General features: G+C 42.9%; 1 protein-coding gene across 1 annotated transcript in view; it reads left to right on the top strand.

Annotated features, from left to right (window-relative positions):
- The window catches only part of CPVL (carboxypeptidase vitellogenic like), a 103,965-nt gene that overhangs the window by 8,030 nt on the left and 75,047 nt on the right, over nt 1-20,888 (top strand). Inside the window, exons 2-3 of the mRNA XM_037041233.1 lie at nt 6,914-7,102; nt 16,025-16,143. Of these exons, the coding sequence (XP_036897128.1) occupies nt 6,937-7,102; nt 16,025-16,143 (285 nt within the window). The 5' untranslated portion in view covers nt 6,914-6,936. The remainder of the gene's footprint in view (nt 1-6,913; nt 7,103-16,024; nt 16,144-20,888) is intronic.

Below are 20,888 nucleotides of genomic sequence, written 5' to 3' on the forward strand. Positions count from 1 at the left end.
GGCTACAAGTGCAAAATCACCATGTAGCCAGGGCCACGCTCCCTCTGAGCCCTGCAGGAGAGAATGCTTCCTTCCCTATCGTAGCCTCTGGCATCTGCCAGTCATCGTCATGTTTCTGGCTTATAGATGCATCACTCCCTTCTCTGCCTCCGTGGTCACATGGCCATCTTCTCCCTGTGTGTTTCTGCCTTTGCACAACCTTCTTCTCCCTTATTAGTTTCTTCCTTATTAGTTTCTCTTCTCTTATTAGAACACGAATTATATTGGATTCAAGCTCCACCCTAGTTCAGCATGATCTCGTTCTAACTTCACTAATGACACTATTTCCAAAGAAGGTCACATCCTGAGGGACTTCAGCATATATTTTGGGGAAAATAATTCAGCCCATAACAATTCATGCAGTCACTATGGGCAAAAAACTTAGGAGTCATGCTCGCTTCTTTCCATTTTATTTTGGTTTATTGACAAGTATTGATGGATGTGCCTTCAAAGTGTAGCTGACCACTTCTCACCAGCTCTACTGCTACTCCCTGACCTCAGCCTCTAACCCCTCTCCTGGATTGCTACATCAGCTTCCTAGTTGGCACCCTGATCCCATCCTATCCTCCTAAAGGCCACTTGCTAGGAAGCAACCAAAGTGGTCATTTCACATTCCACAAGTCGAATTAGAGTGCATTACCCCCCCCCCACTTAAAAGCCTCCAGTGGTCTCCCCTTGCAATTAAAATAAAATACTACTGCATATGGATACAGGTAAGACTTCACATATGTTGGCCCTCAGTACCCTCCACACTCATCATGTGCCCCTTCATTCCCTGTACACCCATCAACCAACAACCAAAGCTTGTTTGCACCTCAGGGCCGTTGCACCACTTCGTCAAGGCGGGCTCCACCCAGAGACATGTTTCCTGGCCGGTGTTAGCCCAAACACAGCTTTCAAACTTCTCAGCAACATAATTTAAGTCTGGGGGGAGATAGTACGCAGTATTTCCAAACTTACCTAAATAAGAAAGAGGGGCCCTGGACTATGTAGCACCTTTTGTAGGATCCTGGAGTTAGAACTACAGAATGGTGTCTGGAGACAGCTAAGCACTGGCCTGAATTCCTTGTCCTACCACTCATTAGCTATGTGAACCTGGCCAAGTAAGTTAAATCCTCTGAGGCTCAGTTTCTCATCTGTAAAATGGGATGAAAATAGCACCTGCATGGTGAAGCTTAGGAATAAAAATGTAAAGTGGTTAGCACAGATCTGCCACAGGGAAGCATTCAATCATTAGTAGGTATTATTGCTATCATCGTCATGATGATGCCCTTGATCAGGGGGTGGTCTTTCTATTTCACAGCTCTTTCTAACATTTTGGGACATGTCTACTTTTTGCTTCCACCCCCACTCAAATGATCCCTCTGGTTGGAGTAAGATTCCAGGGTAAAGCTCCCTACTATGGTATCAGATAATATTATTATCTCCTGTTCCTGATTCTTTTCATTCTATGTCTGCTGCATAACTCCAGTGTGTCTTCCTCTTCTGTGAGTCCAAGGACGTAATGGCAGAGATAGGGACGACAAATCCACCTGCAAGGTGAAACACCAAAGGTCTGATGTCAGAGGGGCGGGCAGGCCTGTGAAGAGGAAATAGGTGTTTGGTCTCAGGGCCACTTCACCAAAAGGTGCCCCTCACCTGGTGTGTCATGCACTGTGCCCTCTCAGGGAACAGAGTGCTTCAAAGATCAACTTTAGAAATTAAAATGACATCATAGGGAAGATGAATAGTGGATCCTTCCAAACAGAGGTTTTCTTCTATCATTTGTTTGTCTAGAAATCTTTTTTGCAAAATAGGTAGATTTGGGATTGGGGTTGCTATTTAACTCGGGGTTGCACAATAGCCCCTTATTATGGGATTCAAATGCTTTAGATACACATGACTAATCTTGACAGACGAAGAAGTCCTTTTTCAATTCCAGATGTCTTGGAAATGTCTGTTAGTTGGCCTGTTTTTGTTTGTTTGTTTAGGGGAATGCTTTGTTATGTTGGGAGCTATTTAACTCGGTTAAATATATAAGGGGGACCCAAATAACTGTTTTAATTATAGCTATAACAATTATTACATAAATAATTTAAAAAATCCTCACCTAAGGGTATGTTTATTGATTTTAGAGAGAGGGGGAGAAAGAGAGAGAGAGAGAGAGAAACATAAATCGGTTGCTTCCTGTATACATCCCAACTGAGGACAGAGGTATGCATCCTGACTGGGAATTGAACTGGAAACCTTTTGGTGTATGGGACGACGCTCCAACCCACTGAGCCACCCAACCAGGGCTACATAAATAATTTTTATCCTGTAATTGGAATAATGTATAATGTAAAATGGAGAAGTTGGAAGGAGAAACGAAGAGAACACAAGGGCTGCTTGAATTGGTGGCTTTGTTTTTTCGTCCTCATTTTGAAGTTTTTGTTCTTGGATTCTCCTTCATCAGTAGAACATACGCCTTCCAGTAGCAGGTTTCTTCTTGGGGCTTTGTGTATCTGAGTGTGTCTCTGGTTGGTTTCACACACAGATGGCAACTCGGCAGGATTTTCCCTTTTGCCTCTTCTGCTGGTTGTTTCCATTGGAACTAAAGTGTGAGTTGAGAGAAAGTAGTTTCCAGCTCATTTTTCAGATGAAAGACATGAGTCCAGCATGTGCAAGTATATATTCATAACTGGCTCTTCAGAGGCGGGGCAGGGAAGCCCTGGCCGGTGGCGTTTGCTGATGTCCGTGGTGTAAATATTCCTACCATGGTGGATGGTGAGCTGTCACCAGACGTCACTGAACACTGAGTTGGAGTGAACTGTGCAAACCATTATACAGTCTGTCCACCAGACACACAGAAAAAACTTAACTCCAGAGCACAGAGAATAGTAAAATGCAGTGAAATAGTTCGGAAGTGATGAATATTGAGTATGTGTGACATTTTTTCAATATAACTTATTTAATGGTAAATTTTTGTAGTGTAATTTGTAACAGTGGCCGTGTCCAACAAGTGGTTCGCCAGGTTCCTAGAAGTCTGTTCGTTGGTTCTAACACACTGACTGGGACACAGAGAAGTCACTGTCCTGCCCACAGCCCACTGAATCAGTCACGGCTGACCCTGGATTAACACAAACTCTTTCTAAAAACCAAATTTCTCTGGAAAGATTTACTCACTGGTGTTTCTTTTTATTTATTTATTTATTTATTTATTTATTTATTTATTGTGCTACATCCTCTACCAGTCTTTGGAAGGGGCCAGAACCACTGCAGGCTGCATCATCTGTGGACACAATAAGAGTCAGACCATCTGAATGCAACTGTGACCAAAGATGGGAGAGAGGAATGCAGTTTATGGATCTCAAGCCATAAACAAATCCTGGCTTTGAGTCTTGCTTGGCCCTATTGCTCACCAGTGGTGTAATCTTAAGCAAGTCACTTACTTAATTTTCTGGCTTCAGTTTCCCTAGTTGGTAAGATGAAAAATTGGGCTATATGACCATGTATTATCTCATCTAGGTCTAAAATATCATGATTCATTTTTTGGATCCATTCGTTCAACAAGTATTTGCCTCCTACCAGTTATATGGACATCTGTTACATACTCTATTTCTGGCAGAATTAAACACAAATGTAAGAATAATAACTATTAGTATAGCAATCTCACATTTATGCAGAGCCTTCTATTTACCAAAGAAAAAATACACTGAGTCTCTGAGGTCCTATGGCTTCAGGAGATCAGGATGTCAGAGAAAGAAAAACCTATTGTAAAAGAACAAACAGAACGTCACTCCTAGGAAACACCAGAGGCTCTAACTAGTAGTAATAAGGGGGGAAAAACAAGCATTTGTTTTGTCATGCTTATTATCTGCTTCACTTTGTCTTCAAAACCAAAAACTATTTTTTGACTATAAGATTAATGGTAGAAAATTCAGAAACTCGTAAGAAGTATTAAATGAAGAGAAAATATCAATATCTAATTTAATAGCCTGCTTTTATTTACCTAATATTTTACCTAATATTTACCTAATATTTTTAGTGTGTTTTTCAAAGCATTATTAGTAGTCATATTAATTGCAATTTATGATTTCATCTTTTTGGTGTACAGGAACTCACATTTTACATTGTTGACTGTTTTTATTATTCTTCAAAACACTGTGATAAATAACTTTGTTCATATAAAAATTGTACATTGTCCGCATAGTTTTCAACTGTAATATTTAATATTTAGTAAGACAGTTGTAGCAAACCATATTCTTTCGACCTTTAGCTTATTTGATTCTGCCAATATTCCTAGATTTTGTTCTGTTTCTAAATGTGTATTAAATGGGACAATTTGCCTGAATCCTGTGATATGATATATTTGAATTGGAAATAGTGCCAATGTGTTCATATTATTTAAAAGAGACATATGATAAAGTATATGGTGAATAATTTTTTCTTTCACTTATGGATAGTAGCTTCTGGTATAAGGTTTATTAGTTTAGAAGTACTCGATGTTCAAAGAGTAAAAAAAATTCAGGCTAGTTTCGGATAAGCAAAACATTTGAGGAGGATGTGAAGAAAAAAGACTTCTCTATTTATGACAACAGTTTTCATTTCATTAGGAGAGATGGCGGCGTAGCCCAGTTCAGGAATTTTGGCTGCTAAATGAAAACCAGGAAATGAAAAACGTTGCTTTAATTCACCTACATGGGAAACCACGGCTCTAACACTTGTTTGATTAAATGTTAATGAGGGCTGCTAAAATGACCCAACTCTTAACTTTCATGAATTAGATATGTCATTTAAAATGAGAACGGTTTCACCTCTAACATCTTTGAGTCAACATTTGCTTACACGGGAAGTGCCCTAACTACCCTGGTTGTTCAAATATTAATGCCTTCTCCTAAAGGGAGCTGGAGGTTCACAGCAGCAAGCCTGAGAAATGCGATGGCATGATTAGTGCCACGTTTCTGCCCCCGGGAAAATCAACCTTTTACGGGAAGAGCTTCTTCCAGTACGCTTTAATACCACAGAGGTTTTTTTTTTTTCCCCTAAACCAGCTAGAGAGTAAGATTGTTGACTTCAAGCATTCCTCGAAAGTGGCTGTTATTAAAACATCAGCATAACAAGGTCACATAATTTTAAAAATATTTTATTAGTGCCATAGTGGTCATTACCCTTGGGCTTCTTGGGAACCTAATTTCAGTTTCTAAATTCATTTTGTTCATTATTATAGTGATAATAGGCAAAAGCAAATTATAACTACAGACTGTGTATTATTGGGCTTGTTTAGTTAAGTATGGGGACTTTATTAAGTGTTTTATATGTTGAATATATAATTCTATGCAAAGATTATATATTCAATCCAATTACAATGATAAATTTTTATCTTATTAGGGAAATGTGGCTGGAAATCTTTTTAAACTTGCTACAAGCAGCATTTTCATATTATGCCAAATTGGGTTGTGATAAGCAGGTGGTAATAGATTTTTACACATTTTGTGTTTTTAAGATGTTATAATGGTTTGGCGTTTTAAAGCACCAAAACGTAGGCATGATGTTTGCATAATTGCATATTTCATTTTGCATCCAGTGATCTTAGTGAATGGAGTGTCTCTTTATTTCACGTATTCTACTCAGACTTCAGAGCTGAAAACTTGGATCATGCTTAAATAGTGGCGATGCCTAGTCATATACCAGCACTGATGTAAGGCATCGTATTGCTTCGCAGGGTCAGCACTTAGGTGAAGCAGGTGAGGCACCTGCCTTGGGTGAAACACTTAACAGTGCCAGAAAACCTCAGTCATCAAGATAAACAGTGTTTTTAATACACTATTTGAAAAGAATCAAAATGAAGGTCCCCCAAAAGCTTGTTTTGAAAACAATGTCAAAATTTTAGAAAAAAGATGAGATTTGACCCTGCATTTCCACCAGACTCACTTTATTTCCTCATCCTGACCCTGGTTCAGCTCTCGTTCTGATTCCTCCACTCTCACGCCGTGCATGGGGCACACTCTGGAGTCACATTGTCTTAAATAACACTGGTGATCGTGGTCCTCGCTCTCCCAGTTAAGTTAGTAAGAGATCGAACCAGCTAAAAATGCAAAAGGAAGCCCATTGTAAATACAATTGACATGTTTATTTACAAGTTAGGGAAATCATCATACAATTTTAAGCCATTATTATTACCAGCCCAGATGAACACTCTAAGCAAACATCAGATTTGAAGAACCTTGGAAATTTGTGTTAATCAAGTTTGAAGCCGAGGGACAGGGACCTGAAGGTAGTTGTGGAATCCTCCCTCTCTTCCTTTTCTCTTTTTTGGTTCTTGGATACAAAGGTGACTGATTTTGTAAGAGATGGCAGAGGGAACAAGAAACCCATTTTGTTGCTTTTAAATTTCCCTGCAAGGTCTCACTGTTGCTCACGGTATTCCACCCACCGGTGGTGTCTACCCCATTTCTCCTGCCTCTCTGAGGCCCACCCGCCTTCCTGTCACGCCTGAGCTTGCTAAGGCTTTCCTCGCTTCCCTCAGCCCGAAACGTGTTCTCCATCCTCTGCTTTCCTGTAGTGGGTGAACTGTCACAATCACTTATTTGGTGATTAATTACAGAGCCTTTGTTGTCTTGAAGCTTTAATCCTCCGTTGAATTTGCTTTCCAGACCATAGTTTTAGAAATACAAATTGTTTCTCCCGTTCAATAGTAAATCTCTTGCATAACGCAGCCCCCAGTAGACTGTTAATTTGAGAGTGAGCAGAGATTGGGTCTGTTTTAGTTGCGTGGTATCCAAGGGGCTGAGCAAAGGACCTTTACACACAATTTTTTTTTTTTTAGTGAATAAATTACTATCTTGCATGTAAAAAGGCAGGGAACTATTTTCTCTTCTGATTCATTTGAGGACTGTTACTGTTTTCATCCTAGGCTGAGAGCAACTAGCCGGTGCCATGTGGAAGGAGGCTGTTTTGTTGCTCCTGCTAGTGCTCTGCCCTAGTGGCAGTGGGCTGTTTCAGTCCTTGCTCAGAAAGACCCGGGCTGCTCAGCCTCAAGAGGAAGATCCAGGACAGCCGCTAGTTCTTACTCCCTACATTGAAGCTGGGAATGTCACAGAAGGTAAGTTCAATCAGAAAACCCCTGGTGTACTTTTAGTAGTTGTTGTTTTTCTAAGCAATTATCCTCCAGGATCCAAAATCTATTCTGATATTTTTTACTCACTCTTTTTAGTTCACATTCTAATGATTGAATGTCATATATTATCCAAGTTATGAGCTAATATGAGAGTTTGTTGGGGCCAGTTTATCTAGCAGGTGGGTCCCTGAACTTCTATTTACAAAACTAGTACAGTGCTTGTCCACCACTGGGCATCATAAACACTGGGCACTTACTAAGGTTAACACCAACCTTAGAACTGTGTGTCAGTTACAGGTTCCAAGTATCGCACTGATATTTAAACCCATTTAAACATCTGGACAACACAAGGAACTAAGGAACATACAAGAAACCAAGCAGAAATAGATGAAGTTCCTTTTCAGAGTCACACAGACATCAGCTGGCGGAGGCAGGGTCCACACCCAGAGAACCTCACTGCAGAATCTATGTCCACAGCCACTGTGCTGGGCCCCCTTGCCTGGCAGGTTACCACCCAAACACCCTAGGCCCAAGTTCCCTCATTAATAAGATGGAGACGTGACAGCTTACCCAAACTGCAGGGGTATTATAAGAATCAGATGACAAAATGCATGTGGAAACACTTAATATCTCATAAATTGCTCTCTAAATGCTGTTTGCAAATGAGATTTCTGTTGTTATTAATGGGAAAAGAGTTGTCATTCGGTGTTATCAGAGACTAAATTTTATGCCCATAATCTGCTCTTAATGCTTAGGTAAATCACTGTGTAGATAAATTAATCTTTCTGGACCTCAGGAGGCTCCTGAACTATATAAGAGTATATTATATATATATATATATGTGTGTGTATATATATATATATATGCAGAGTATATTATATATATATATATATATATGCAGCAGTTTGAGGAGCTGATATTGAAAGGAAGCAGAGAGATGGGGGTGGTGGCTGGGGGAAGCCATGGAGTCAGGAAGAGCCTTTGAGAAATGGTCTAGCAGAAGGGGAAGGTTGGTTGGGGTGGGGGCAGCTCTTGCTGGAGCCCTTTCTTTGAGTAGTGGAGAGGCATGGCATCAGGTGCATAGATGCCATCGTAGGCTTTGGTGTTTGCTCTGGAGGACAGAAGTATATCCCTTGTCACAGGAGGGTGGGCAGAGTTAATGCCTCTGAGGCTGGGGGGTTGGTAGATGTCATGGGAGTGTGGAAGTGACACTGAACATTGTAGGGAAGTGATCTGTTTAAAGATAAAAAATAAATTCACACGGAAAGGTCAAATAAAGCAACTTTCTGTCATTTGAAACATTACCCTAGCCAATAGGATGTCATTGTTGTTTTTATTGTTTGGTTTAAAACCAAAATATTATCATATCTGTAGGATGTGTTTGATTACTGTTCATATGTCTTTTCTGAAATACCCATTGTTTCTGTTTCACCGTCTCTTTTCTCAGAAAAGGTGGGAAACTTTGATGATGTAGTCAGCATACATGAGTGTACATTTGATAATATAGTTAGATAATGTAGTCAGTCTGTTTTTTGAAAAGACTAATTTTTACTTGCTGTAGAAAAATCCTGAATAGATGGTAGCCCATCAGGAAAGGCTCATGTCACCAGACATATATGAAGAGGCAAAAAATATCGTTAATCCAAATCTTCCAAGTTGGAACCTGTGCATTTATTTTGATGTCTTTAGTAAGAGCACACTGATGACTTAGATTATGTTCACTAACAGTAAATCAAAGCAAATCATTGAGGTTAGAATTGGGAAGGAATGAAATACTCATAACTAGCTCTACCAATCTATAGATGAGACTCACATGCCTTCCATGATTTGTCCAAGGAGCTGCAGATAACATCAGCAGAGATGTGTTTACAACCCACACTTTCCAACATCTGCTCTGATTTCATTTCATTTAAGAAGCTTGTGCTCTCCCAGAGTGTGACCAGATACTCACACACAAAACAATTCAAGAAGAAGGCAGTGCGTATTAGAAAACTGAAGAGTCGCATTTGAGGTGGGCATGCTGGAGATTTTGAGAAGGAAGCTATCTGGTTGGTCGGCACAGTCCAGGGAGAAAGTAGTAATGGTTGTAAGAAAATATAACAAGGAACTGCCATTGAAAAAATTAAATCTCCAGGACCCAGCACAGTGCCTCTGTGTAACTGGCACTCAGTAAAAATTTGTAGAATTTACATTTTAGACCTCACTGTGTGCTGGGCATTGTGCTTTACACACACATTAGTTTATTTCATCCCCAGAGCAACCCTAAAGAAGAAAGCATAATTATTGTCCCCATTTTACGGATGAGAAAAAGGAGGCCCAGAGAAATTCAGGATCTTACCCAGGGCTATTTAAAGCTAGGAAGTGGCAGAGATGGAATTAAAACCCATCTCTGCTGACTACAGAGCCCAAGGTATGAACCACTGTGCTATGTGGCCAGTTCCAGACTTGAGGATATTGGGCAAAATTGGGGTATATAGAAAAGGGCTTGTTCATCCCAAGTGAGGAAAACAGTTAAAACAAAGGCGTATGTGAAAGTGGACATTATGTGTCTCTATCAGACATCTGGTGCAATCAAGAGAGACGCACATAGAGAAATTCACCTGAGAGATCACCCACAACTCTCTTGTCCTGTGTTTCTTGACTACGAGCCTTAGAGTTATGGTCCTCAGCAGTAGCAAAGAGAGATTTTGAGGGAGATAGTTTCATCTTTTGTCCCTCCATAGCCCTGATAGACCACCATCTTAGGAGTGACAATATTTAAAATATTAAATCTCTTCCAGCCAAAATGGAGGCCTAGGTAGATACATTTCACTTCCTCACACAACCAAAAGAATGACAGCAACAAATTTAAAAACAAAAACCAACCAGAACTGCCATGAAATTGAACTGTATGGAAGTCCAACAACCAAGGAGTTAAAAAAGAAACATTCACCCAGACAAGAAGGAGGGGTAGAGTCAGGCAGCTGGGTGGAGAGGACTCACCGCAGCTGGGTGGAGAGGACTGGGCAAGATGGCTGTTGGCAGGCCAGGCGGTTCCAGGTTCACATGCAGATAAACTGGGAGGAACAACTGTGGAGCAAAATAGACCACGCAACCCAGGGTCCCAGCAGGCAAATAAAGCCTCAAACATCTGATTGAAAATACCTGTGGGAGTTGTAGTGGCGGCAGCAGGGGGAAACTCCCAGCCTAACTGGAGAGTCTGTTGGAGAGACCCACAGAGTCCTAGAATGTACACAAGCCCGTCCACCCGGGAATCAGCACCAGAAGGGCCCAATTTGATTGTGGGTAGTAGAAGAATTGACTGAAATCCAACAGAGATCAGAGCAAGTGTCATTGTTCCCTCTTGGACCCCTCCCTGACATACAGGATCACAACACAGCCAGATAGGTTGCCCAACCCTGGTGAACACCTAAGGCTCCACCCCTTACTATGTAACAGGCATGCTGAGACGAAAAAAAATGCCCAAAGGAAAGAACAGATTAAAGCTCCAGAAAAAATACAACTAAGCCACGAAGAACTAGCCAACCTATCAGATGCATAGTTCAAAACACTGGTAATCAGATGCTCACAGAATGGGTTGAGTATGGTCACAAAATAGAGGAAAAAATGAAGGCTATGAGAAGTAAAATAAAGGAAAAAGTACAGGGAACCAACAGTGACAAGAAGGAAACTGGGACTCAAATCAATGGTTTGGACCAGAAGGAAGAAAGAAACATTCATCCAGAAATAAATGAAGAAACAAGAATTCAAAAAAAATGAGGAGGCTTAGGAACCTCCAGGAAAACTTTAAACATTCCAACATCCAAATCATAGGGGTTCCAGAAGGAGAAGAGGAAAAGCAAGAAATTGAAAACTTAGTTGAAAAAACAATGAAGGAGAACTTCCCCAATCTGGTGGAGGAAATACACTTTCAGAAAGTCCAGGAAGCTCAAAGAGTCCCAAAGAAGGTGGACCCAAGGAAGCACATACCAAGGCACATTATAATTACATCAGCCAAGATTAAAGATAAGGAGAGAATCTTAAAAGCAACAAGGAAAAGGAGACAGTTACCTACAAAGGAATTCCCATAAGACTGTCAGCTGATTTCTCAAAAGAAACCTTGCAGGCAAGAAGAGACTGGAAAGAAGTATTGGAAGTCATAAAAGGTAAGGACCTACATCCAAGATTGCTCTATCCAGCAAAGCTATCATTTAGAATGGAAGGGCAGATAAAACGCTTCCCAGATAAGGTCAAGTTAAAAGAGTTCATCATCACCCAGCCCTTATTACATAAAATGTTAAAGGGACTTATCTCAGAAAAAGAAGATAAAAAATATAAACAGTAAAATGACAACAAATTCACAGCTATTAAAAACCAAACCTAAAAATAAAAAATAAAAGCAAAAACTAGCCAAGCAAACACCTAGAACAGGAACAGAATCACAGAAATGGAGATCACATGGAGGGTTATCAGTGGCGGATGGCAAGGGGGAAAGAAGGGGTAAAAGGTACAGAGAATAAGTAGCAAATGGTAGGTAGAAAATAGACAGGGGCAATTAAGAATAGTATGGGAAATGTAGACACTAAAGAACTTACATGTTCAACCAATGAACAAGAACAAAAGTGGGGAAAGCAGATGGGAGGGGGTGTGCAGGGCAGAGGGACATAAAAAGGGGGGCAACTGTAATCTCATAATCAATAAAATGTATTTAAAAATAAATAAATAATAAAAGATTAAATCTGTTGTACTGTCACATTCTAACATTCTGTTACACCGTCAAAATCTTCCGTTGGAGTTTTAAATGGTTGATCTAAAATCTGGTACATCTGGGTACTCACATGCAGCCTTGAGAACATAATTAAGGATAATTTTATTCGTCTACTTTACTGAAAGTTCAGGAAACTCTGGACAGCTGGTCAGCTCATTCCCCTAAATCTCTTTTGTTTGTTGAGTCTGTCAAAAATGTAAGAACGTGAGTCTTAATACTGTAATGGACCATTTTGGAAATGAATAGTCATTCACAAAGAGACAAGGGAAATTTTTATTTTTTAAACCCCCAATTAGCTGGCTTAGTGTCATGTAATTATAAGTGCATGTTTACTTTCTCTGCAGCTAGAACACATCCTTCCTCTCTAAAGCAAAACGAATTTAGGAGGCAAATTTTAGCATGTTTACAAACATGTTTAGCATTTTCACAAATGTTAAAGAATATTTTGCTATTACTCTGTAATTTACTATTACTTAGGGTCTGGTCGTGTCTCGTGGGTACTGGTGGTGGCCTGAGTCTTGGCAGATGTGTGGGTTGTGCCCTCCTTGGTTACACTAAGATCTTTTTTTTATAAAGATTTTATTCATTTATCTTTAGAGGGGAAGGGAAGGAGAGAAGTATCAATGTATGGTTGCCTCTCATGAGTCCCCTGCTGGGAACTGGCCTGCAACCCAGGCATGTGCCCTGACTGGGAATCAAATCATGATACTCTAGTTCGCAGGCCCGCACTCAATCCACTGAGCTACACCAGCCAGGGCTCTACACCAAGATCTTTTTGACTTTGGTAGCATCACAAACACTGTGAACCACAGTAAATAACAAGGAGGTAGTGAAATAGCCTCTAAGAAGCTGTTTTCCTTTCTCTAATGGTTTTGAACATTTGTATTGTGAGTCCTGGTTCCAGGAAGAAACGACTTCTACATCTTGGGGGTTTATTGTTCACATTCCATGAATAGACTCTGGAAGGATGAATCAATAACCTGAAAATATTTAAAAAGTCATTTGAGCTGAAAGAACTTTTAACTATTTTACTGTGGTTTTGTTAAGAGAAATGTAATATTTGAGACGGGGGAACCACATTCCTGTGGGCCAGAGAAAAGTTTTCTCTAAACTTAAGATTTTAATAAGGCCTGCCTGCCTTAAAAGATTTTTGTAGAAATAACCTGATTCTAGTGCATTGTCAGTGTGGCCTCTCTTAGTTCATTCATTCATTCATTCATCCATTCATTCATTCATCAACATTCATTCATTATGTATGTGATTGTCTGGTATGGGATGTACTGTCTTAAATGTGTAAGTCAGTGTGATATGTACCCAGGGGTGCAAAAATAAATAAGACAAATTCCTTGTTTTCCAATAGAGCCTGATCTAGAAAGCAAGGTAGGAAATGGACCTGAGTGAATACAGGTAGCAGAGAAACAACTTGAGATCCTCAGAAAAGGGAGGGCTCAGAGGGGAAGGGGCACCTGAGTCATTCTTGGAGGAGGCCGGTGGACCTCGCGCTGGGCTGGTCTGAGAGAGCTAGATGAACCCAATCATCCCACTCCCATATTCCCTCCAGCTCCTTTCTCTTGTATATTTTCTCTCTTTTTACTCTACTTTGACCCTTCTCACTTTTCACTGTCTTCTTTCACGAATCCTTCCCTACCCACTCTCCCCTCTGTGCTTCACGTCTCACTCATTCCCAGCCCCTCATCTCCAGTTCTCTGCCCTCCTCTTTTGGAGGGCTTGAGGGGAGTTCTCTGACTTTGAGAAGATTGACAGTTTTGTGAATTTTAGGTACAAACTTCCAGTTATAAAAAAAGTACATCCTAGGGATGTAAGGGACTGCATGGTGACTATAATTAATAATACGGTGTTGTGTATTTGATAGTCACTAAGAGGGTAGATCTTGAAGGCTGCGATCATAAGAAAAAAATGTGTAGCTGGGTGGTGACAGATGTTAACTACGTTTATTGTGTGATGACTGTGCAGTGCATACACATGTCCAATCATTAGGTTGTACATCTGACATCATGCTATAGGTTGATTATATCTCAATTTTAAAAATAGCCCCCAAACAAGTGTTTTAAATGCTGCCCAAACCCGGAGGGTGACACTTCTCTGGACCAGTTGAGGTGGAAGCAAAGAAGAGGAGAGGGAAGAAATGGCTGCAGGAGGGAAGGGTGTGGGGTGGGAGAGAGGCACCCCCTAAACATCTATCGCCCTTTTCGTTTTCTCCAAATCCTTCTCTCTCCATCCTTTTTCTCTTTTTTTTTTTTTTCTGGAGGGCAGTAGATCTCATTGGAAGAGAAAGGCAGAGCTAATGAGGTTGGATTAAGTAACCTTTGCTGGGGGAACTAGACTGAGCCAGAAAGAGGTAAAGTCTTCTAGATTGCCCTCAAGGTGGCCTGGGTGGATGATCATCCCTCCGTTTGCCCGAGGGATGATCGCCTCTGCCTCCAGACAACCCCTGTTTCCATTCAGTGGATGCATTTCAAAGATAACAACAATGATGCTCTCTGCATACGGGCTTCTTTTCTATAGGTTTTACAGGTGTGGACTTAACATCATCCACCTGTCCTAGGTGAGAAACTCGAGCCCAGAGAGGCCAAATCTCTGCCTACAAAAAGGTGGTCGCAGAGCTGGTCAGCAGTAGCACTAGCATCAGCGAAGTCCTAGGGAAGAGCAGCAGTGTGGTACAGAGGACAGTTTCCCTTTGGGGAAGCAGGTCTGTTTGCAGAGGAAGCTGTGGTCCAGGGCAGCAGTGTGCTTGCTGGTGAAAGTTTAGCAAGCATCCCTGGGGGCCAGGTCCCCCTTTGCATTCCCCTGAGTGAGACCACTCTCACTACGGCTCACTGCACCTTGTCTGATGTCACCAAATACACAATTGGGAAGACATGGGAGCCGTCACACTGCAGCACTGGAGGACTCCAGCACCCACAGCAAGTAGCTTCAGTCAGTGGCCTGTGTGCAGGATCAAGCTTCCTTACTGGCTCCCATCTAACCAGCCAATCTCCAACATAGCATGTCTCAGACTGCCATGGCTTCTTGTGAATAATTTGATTTGGGGGGACTCTTGCCTTGTTACCACGAAAGGGATCTTCTTTACTCAGACTTCCCTGTCCACTTCCCCACCATGCCCAGATACCTAATTTCTGTTCCTTCTCCACTCCCGAATCACTGCTTCGCTAGTCATAATCGCTTACACCTTATGACTAACCCTCCAGTGTGGAGCAGTGTCGAGGGTGGGGCAGGGAGCACACTCTGACTCCCAGGTCTCGGCCTCAGCTTCCCTTCACTACTAGCTGTGTGACCTTGGGCAAGTCACTTCACCTGTCTGTGCTTTAGTTTCTCACCTATGAAGCGGGGCTAATAATTATACTTACCACCTAGTGTACAGTGGCCTTTTAAGTGCTCTCCTATTAGTATGATTTCCTCCTGAGTAGCCTTATCGGTGTGAGCATTTCCTTTCCCCACACCCTGCCCTGTTCCTTTCCCCTTGCTGCCACGAAACAGGCAGGACCTCTGCTCTCTATGACTGTCCCACTGTCCTATTTGGCTCCCTCTGAGTAGACACGAGGTCAACCCTGGTCTCACCATCTGCCTGTCCCTGCCTTCCCTGGCTGTCCTCAGCTGTCCCCATTCCCCGTGGCCTCAGTCCATCTCCCTTAATGGAGGTAGCAGGCCCTTGGTTTTCATGATAAAGGGGATGTGGAGAGCACAGCCCCCCCGGACTGAGGACTACTTAGCGATCTTGCCTTCCTTGCAGCTCCTCCTTTGGGGTCAGGTGACTTTATTTTGCCCTGGCCTTCCAGGTTGCCCAATGGGAACATCTCGGTTTACTTACCTTTCTAGAGTGGGGCTGAGATTAGGTTGTCTTTTTCCTCTCTTAATAAAAATCTTATCATCAATCAAAAGTTATCATTGGGGACCCCCCAGGAAAAGCTGAAAGCTGTCACTGCCCTTGGCTAAGTTGTGCATGTCGAATAGGTGCACTTGTCCTGAGCACACTGGAATTCACTACCATTGGCACCCTTCTGCCCACCCCCTCCTTGCCTTGCTTGTGACTCCACCCCAGCCCTGGTCCCGGGCTCAGGGGAGGGCAGGATTCTGGAGGAGATGGAGATGGCTAACCCTACATTAGTTCTCTAACCCTTGGGTACAATTTTCCCCACTAGGGAGACGACTAAGCACCGTGGCTCCTTTCCAGGGACTGAACATGGTAAGCTACTGCGGCTTCCTCACTGTGAACAAGACTTACAACAGCAACCTCTTCTTCTGGTTCTTTCCGGCCAAGGTAAGCCTGCGGCAGCACCTACCAGAACACCCGCGCTCAAGGGTGCACTCTGCAGCTCCAGGGTGGAAACGTCAGCCTACAACTGAACTAAGGGTATATTTATGTATTTAGTTATCTTTTTTCTGAAAATAGGGAGCAGTGACTCTGTCTGGTGCTCAGCTTTGAAATTTCCTGCAACCTTCTTTTGAATATTTATCCTACCACCATCTTCCTGTCACGGTCTTCTTCCTGTCTTTTTGTTGTTTTCTTTTAAAAAAAAACCTGGGGTTGTGGGAAGCCAAGGAGGATAAAGAGTGGGAGATTCCTGGAGTTCACAGGTAATGCATATCCAAGCACGTCTAAATTTGGTTCATTGAGGTCTCATATGGTTGCCCTGTGGGTTTTGCTCCCACACTCACTCCTTCATATGTCTAGTATCCATTAATTAATTGAGCAGAGCAGTGCTCTCTGTAGGACACAGAGGAGAGGGAACTGAACCCATCCACTCTGGGCCTTCAGGAGAGGGGTGGGAAAGAGTGACAATCTAGGATGGTTTCCTGGAGGAGGGAGCCACTTACCCTCTGACACCCACAATAGACACAGGCAGGTATATCTTTACACTGCACCAATCCTCATAAGCTTACTTCAAGGTCACACAGTTCTTCAGCATGAACAAGTCCTTTTAGGCTTGTGGGTACTGACGGAGGTACTGGCAGAGGAGCTGAGATGCATGAATCAATGTTAGCTCAGCACAGGGTAATTTTCTATTTTTGTTTTCCAAATTGGATTTGCTTTAGGAGCCAGAGAAAACAATGAAAAGGCTGCCCCTCTATGGAGGGTGGTGTTTATATTTGCATGTGATTTGCATATAGCTGTGCTACATATATAATGACTGGGTTGATTGCTTAATCCAGGATGGTTTTTGAATCAAATTGCTTCTGTTTGGTACTGTTGGGGTCTATCTATTTTTTGACTTCTCATTTTTGTGTTGCCAACCGTGGCCTCTGACATCATCCAACACATGTTTGTGGGTTGGGGGAGGCATGCAAGAAAGGGGGCGGGGTTGAGATACTTTTTGGTTGGGCTCACCATCGTTATCAGACTGTTGACCAGCCCTTCTTGGACCCAACAGGGGATTTTTTACTTCTTCCTGCTGAGTGAGGCAAATGAGGACCCTAGAGCGCAAAGTTTAAGGGGGAACTCTCTCTCGGGTGGTCAAGTGCAAGCTTGCCCCCTGACTGTCCTGCAGGTTCCTGCTGGTGCCTCCCTGGGGTGGGGCCAACTGGAATGCAGAAAGGGAGGGAGTCTCTTCCTCGAGGTCTGCCATCCAGGGCACAGAGCAGAGAACGGAGCTTCAAAGGCAGTCAAGAAAACATCCAGATATCCAGCACGACCGTCTTAAGGAGACTAGACAGAAATTAAGCCCAGACATAGGAACCTAATCCTATCAGGTGGAAATTTCCCTGTGTTCTTGGAAGTCCCTTAAACTTTACATATTTCAGAAACCACAGTGCACAAGTGCATTTTTAATATCATATCTATCAGTGTTATTGAGTACAGACATTTATCGCAAACCCCGTTGCATTTGTTTTCTGTTGCTGCTATGCAAATAGATGATCACAACAGTGGCTTGAACAATGCAAATGTGTTGCTTCACAGTTTGGTAGGTCAGAAGTCGAACACAATTTCTCTGAGTTGAGGTCTAGGCGTCGTTAGTAGGGCTGCGGTGCTTCTGGAGGCTCCAGGGGAGAATCTCTTGCCTTCCGCAGTTTCTAGAAGCTGCCTGTGTTCCTTGGCTCACAGCCCCCTCCTTTGCCTTTAAATCCTGCTTCGGTAAGTCGCATCCTCACATGCTCTGGCTGACTCCATAGTCACTTGGCCTGCTCAGTCTCTTGGCTTTTGCCTCATTCTTCTACATTGAAGGACCCTTGTGATTCCACTGTGTCCACCTGGATAATCCCAGATGCTCTCCCTGTGTGCAGGTCAGCTGGCTAACAACCTTCATTCCATCTGCAACCTTAATTCCCTTTTGCCATGGGGCTGAACCTGTTCGCAGGTTCTGGGGCTTAGGATGTAGAGACCTTTGGTGGTCTTTATTGTCTGCAAAATAGAAGTTTGCCTAGATCTGTGGTTCCTGATATGTTCTCTCTCAGTGAGTGTCACATTTTATTGTATTTGAGAGTTACCTCCAAGTCCCACCTGAAACTGGGAAAGTGAATACGTGGGGCATGTGTGAGAAACCACCACTGTAATCTATGGGCCACTGCCCTGCACGAGGTGTTCCTGACCCCAAAGTGGTCCGTGATGCTTTTTGCTAGAGAGAAACAATGAGAGCAGTTAAACCCAGATGGAGGTGGTGTTGTCTGGTGTGCTCTCCTGGGATAGGGCATGAAGAGGCGAGGGCAGCCTTTGGGGATCAGCTTCCCTAATCCTGCTTGGTTTCTTCTAACAGCTGCTGGGCCTCAGCCTCCACTGCATTCTCTGTCACCCCAACCCCACCCTCCTCCCACCCCCACCCCACTCCACTCCCACCCCACCCTGCCCAAGAACCCTGATTTCTTACTTTCTCTTCTGCTTTGGTGGCTGTTAACGATACCAGTAATTCCCTCAGTGACTTCCGCATATTGAGTCTTCTTTAACAATGACCCAGATTTGTGAAAATAGAAATTAATGGCAAGGGAAGTGATCTTTTCTTTTTTCCCCTTAAAGATTTGAGAGAGGGGAACTGAGGGAATCCCCTTAGCTCAATCCACTGAGCTATCCCACCCAGGGCTGATCTTTTGTGTTAACAACAGAACAAAGACCCAGGCCTTCTTCTGCAGGTTGCCCCTGAGCAGGTAAGCGGCTTTGTCTACATTGTAGGTGATGCAGTGGGGTGGTAACGCTGGTCAGGAAAATGGGCCCAGGTCCTCACCTTCTCCTGGTTGCCAGGCTGAGGTCTGAAACTCAAACCCCCTGCATCTCACATGACTGAGCTGTTAGGGTTCCCCCTCCTTAATTAAACGAAAACCTAGCTGCCCATCTCTCGCCCAGATTATGTCTTAGAGGGACCAATAGTCCTAAATGCATTCAAGATGATCCCCAAAGACATAAACACAAGGCCGCCATGCCAGGAGAGAAGCGTGGGATGTTCTGTTGGAAATGATAGACGGAGCTTCAGGGGAGAGAGGCAGAGATGAAGAGAGTACCACTGACAGCTGTCACCTGGTGGCAGCCAGGCTAGATGGTTCCAAGACCTCCTGTCCCAGGGCCCACCTGCAGAGGCAGTCCCTGGGGCCCCAAAGCGACCATCCCTGCCAAGTCAGGTGGGCTATAAATTATAGAACTGGCCAGTTGGGGTGAAGGAGACAAAGCATGTGAGAAGGAGAAGCAGGGGTCACCCAGATGGGGGACGAGTTCCTTCTATGTGGCAGAAATATTAATCCATCGCCCGTCTCGGGGAAGCAGCTGATATCGTCATCAGGAGAGAAATGACCCCTTAGAAAAACCGAAGGCAGAGAAAACAAGACATCCAGGAAGGATGCCGCCACATCTGTAATATCCTCTGAGTATTTTTGGGGGCTGCCGTTTCTCAAATTAGTTTTGTTTTCCTGTTATTTCTGTGAGACTCCCCTGTTATTGTATACAAATCAGGGCATAATGGGTTCTAGAACTGGAAGTTGACGGGCAGTGGGGATGCAGTTTGCAGGAGAAAGGAAGAGGCATTTTGCATGGGATAGAAAGTATTGCTATAATGAAACCGATAAAAATGTAACAATTATAATAGCTGTTGTTCACTGAACATTGCCTCTGTGCTAAACACTGCATTTTTTTATTTAATCCTTACAATAACCATGAGGAAGGAATTATTATCCTCCTTTTTTAGACAAAGAGAATTACAGAGATTGAATAATTACTCTTCAATTGCCCAAGAAGAAATGGGCAAGACTGGAATTTAAAGCTAGATCTGGTCCAGAGAAGTCTGTGCTCTCAATCGCCACGGGGATCCTGAGAAAACTAGTCACAGAAGGCGCTGACGTCAGTCAAACCGGCATAAAACCTCGGCTTCACTACTTGGACCAAATGTGACCATGGGCGCATTTTCTTAGCCTCTCTGAGCAGGGATTTTCTGTTTTCTTTTTAAATATTTTATTTGTATACTTTAAGAGAGAGGGGAAAAAGAAAGGGAAACAAACATGGGTGGGCAGCTTCTCACACACCCACAACTGGAGACCTGGCTCACAACCCGGGCATGTGCCCTGACTGGCAATCAAATCAGCGACCCTTTGGTTCATAGGCTGGTGCTCAAGCCACTGAGCTACACCAGGTGGGATCGATTTCCTACGTCTAAAATGAAGATTAAATACCTACTTGGCAATGGCTTTGAGACCAGTGGGGTAATGTGGAAAGCCCTTAGATTGGTGCCTGATTTCTAGTAAGTACAGCTGCTATTGTTATTACTGCGCTGTTATCATTAGCATTAGCATTTTTTGTTATTAACGAGAATACTGTACGTAACTAAACAGTCACAATTTAGGAGGGTAAAGAAGATGGGAAGTACGGGGCCGTTCCAAAACGGAAGTAGCTGAGTGCCAGGCGAGCATGTGGGTTCATTGCTACCAGGTAAGGAAACTACAAAGTGAAATTGGGCTTTTTCACATTGAAGAAGATACAGATGGATACAGATTATTATTCTTTTTAATTAATACCCTTCTCATTGGAAAATGTATGCAATATTTGACTTTCTCATAGGAATATAGGTAATTTGTTGGACACATTTAGCCCAA

This window comes from Sturnira hondurensis, unplaced genomic scaffold, assembly GCF_014824575.4.
Source record: "Sturnira hondurensis isolate 20B ecotype Veracruz unplaced genomic scaffold, ASM1482457v3 Scaffold0002840, whole genome shotgun sequence".
Lineage (NCBI taxonomy): Eukaryota > Metazoa > Chordata > Mammalia > Chiroptera > Phyllostomidae > Sturnira > Sturnira hondurensis.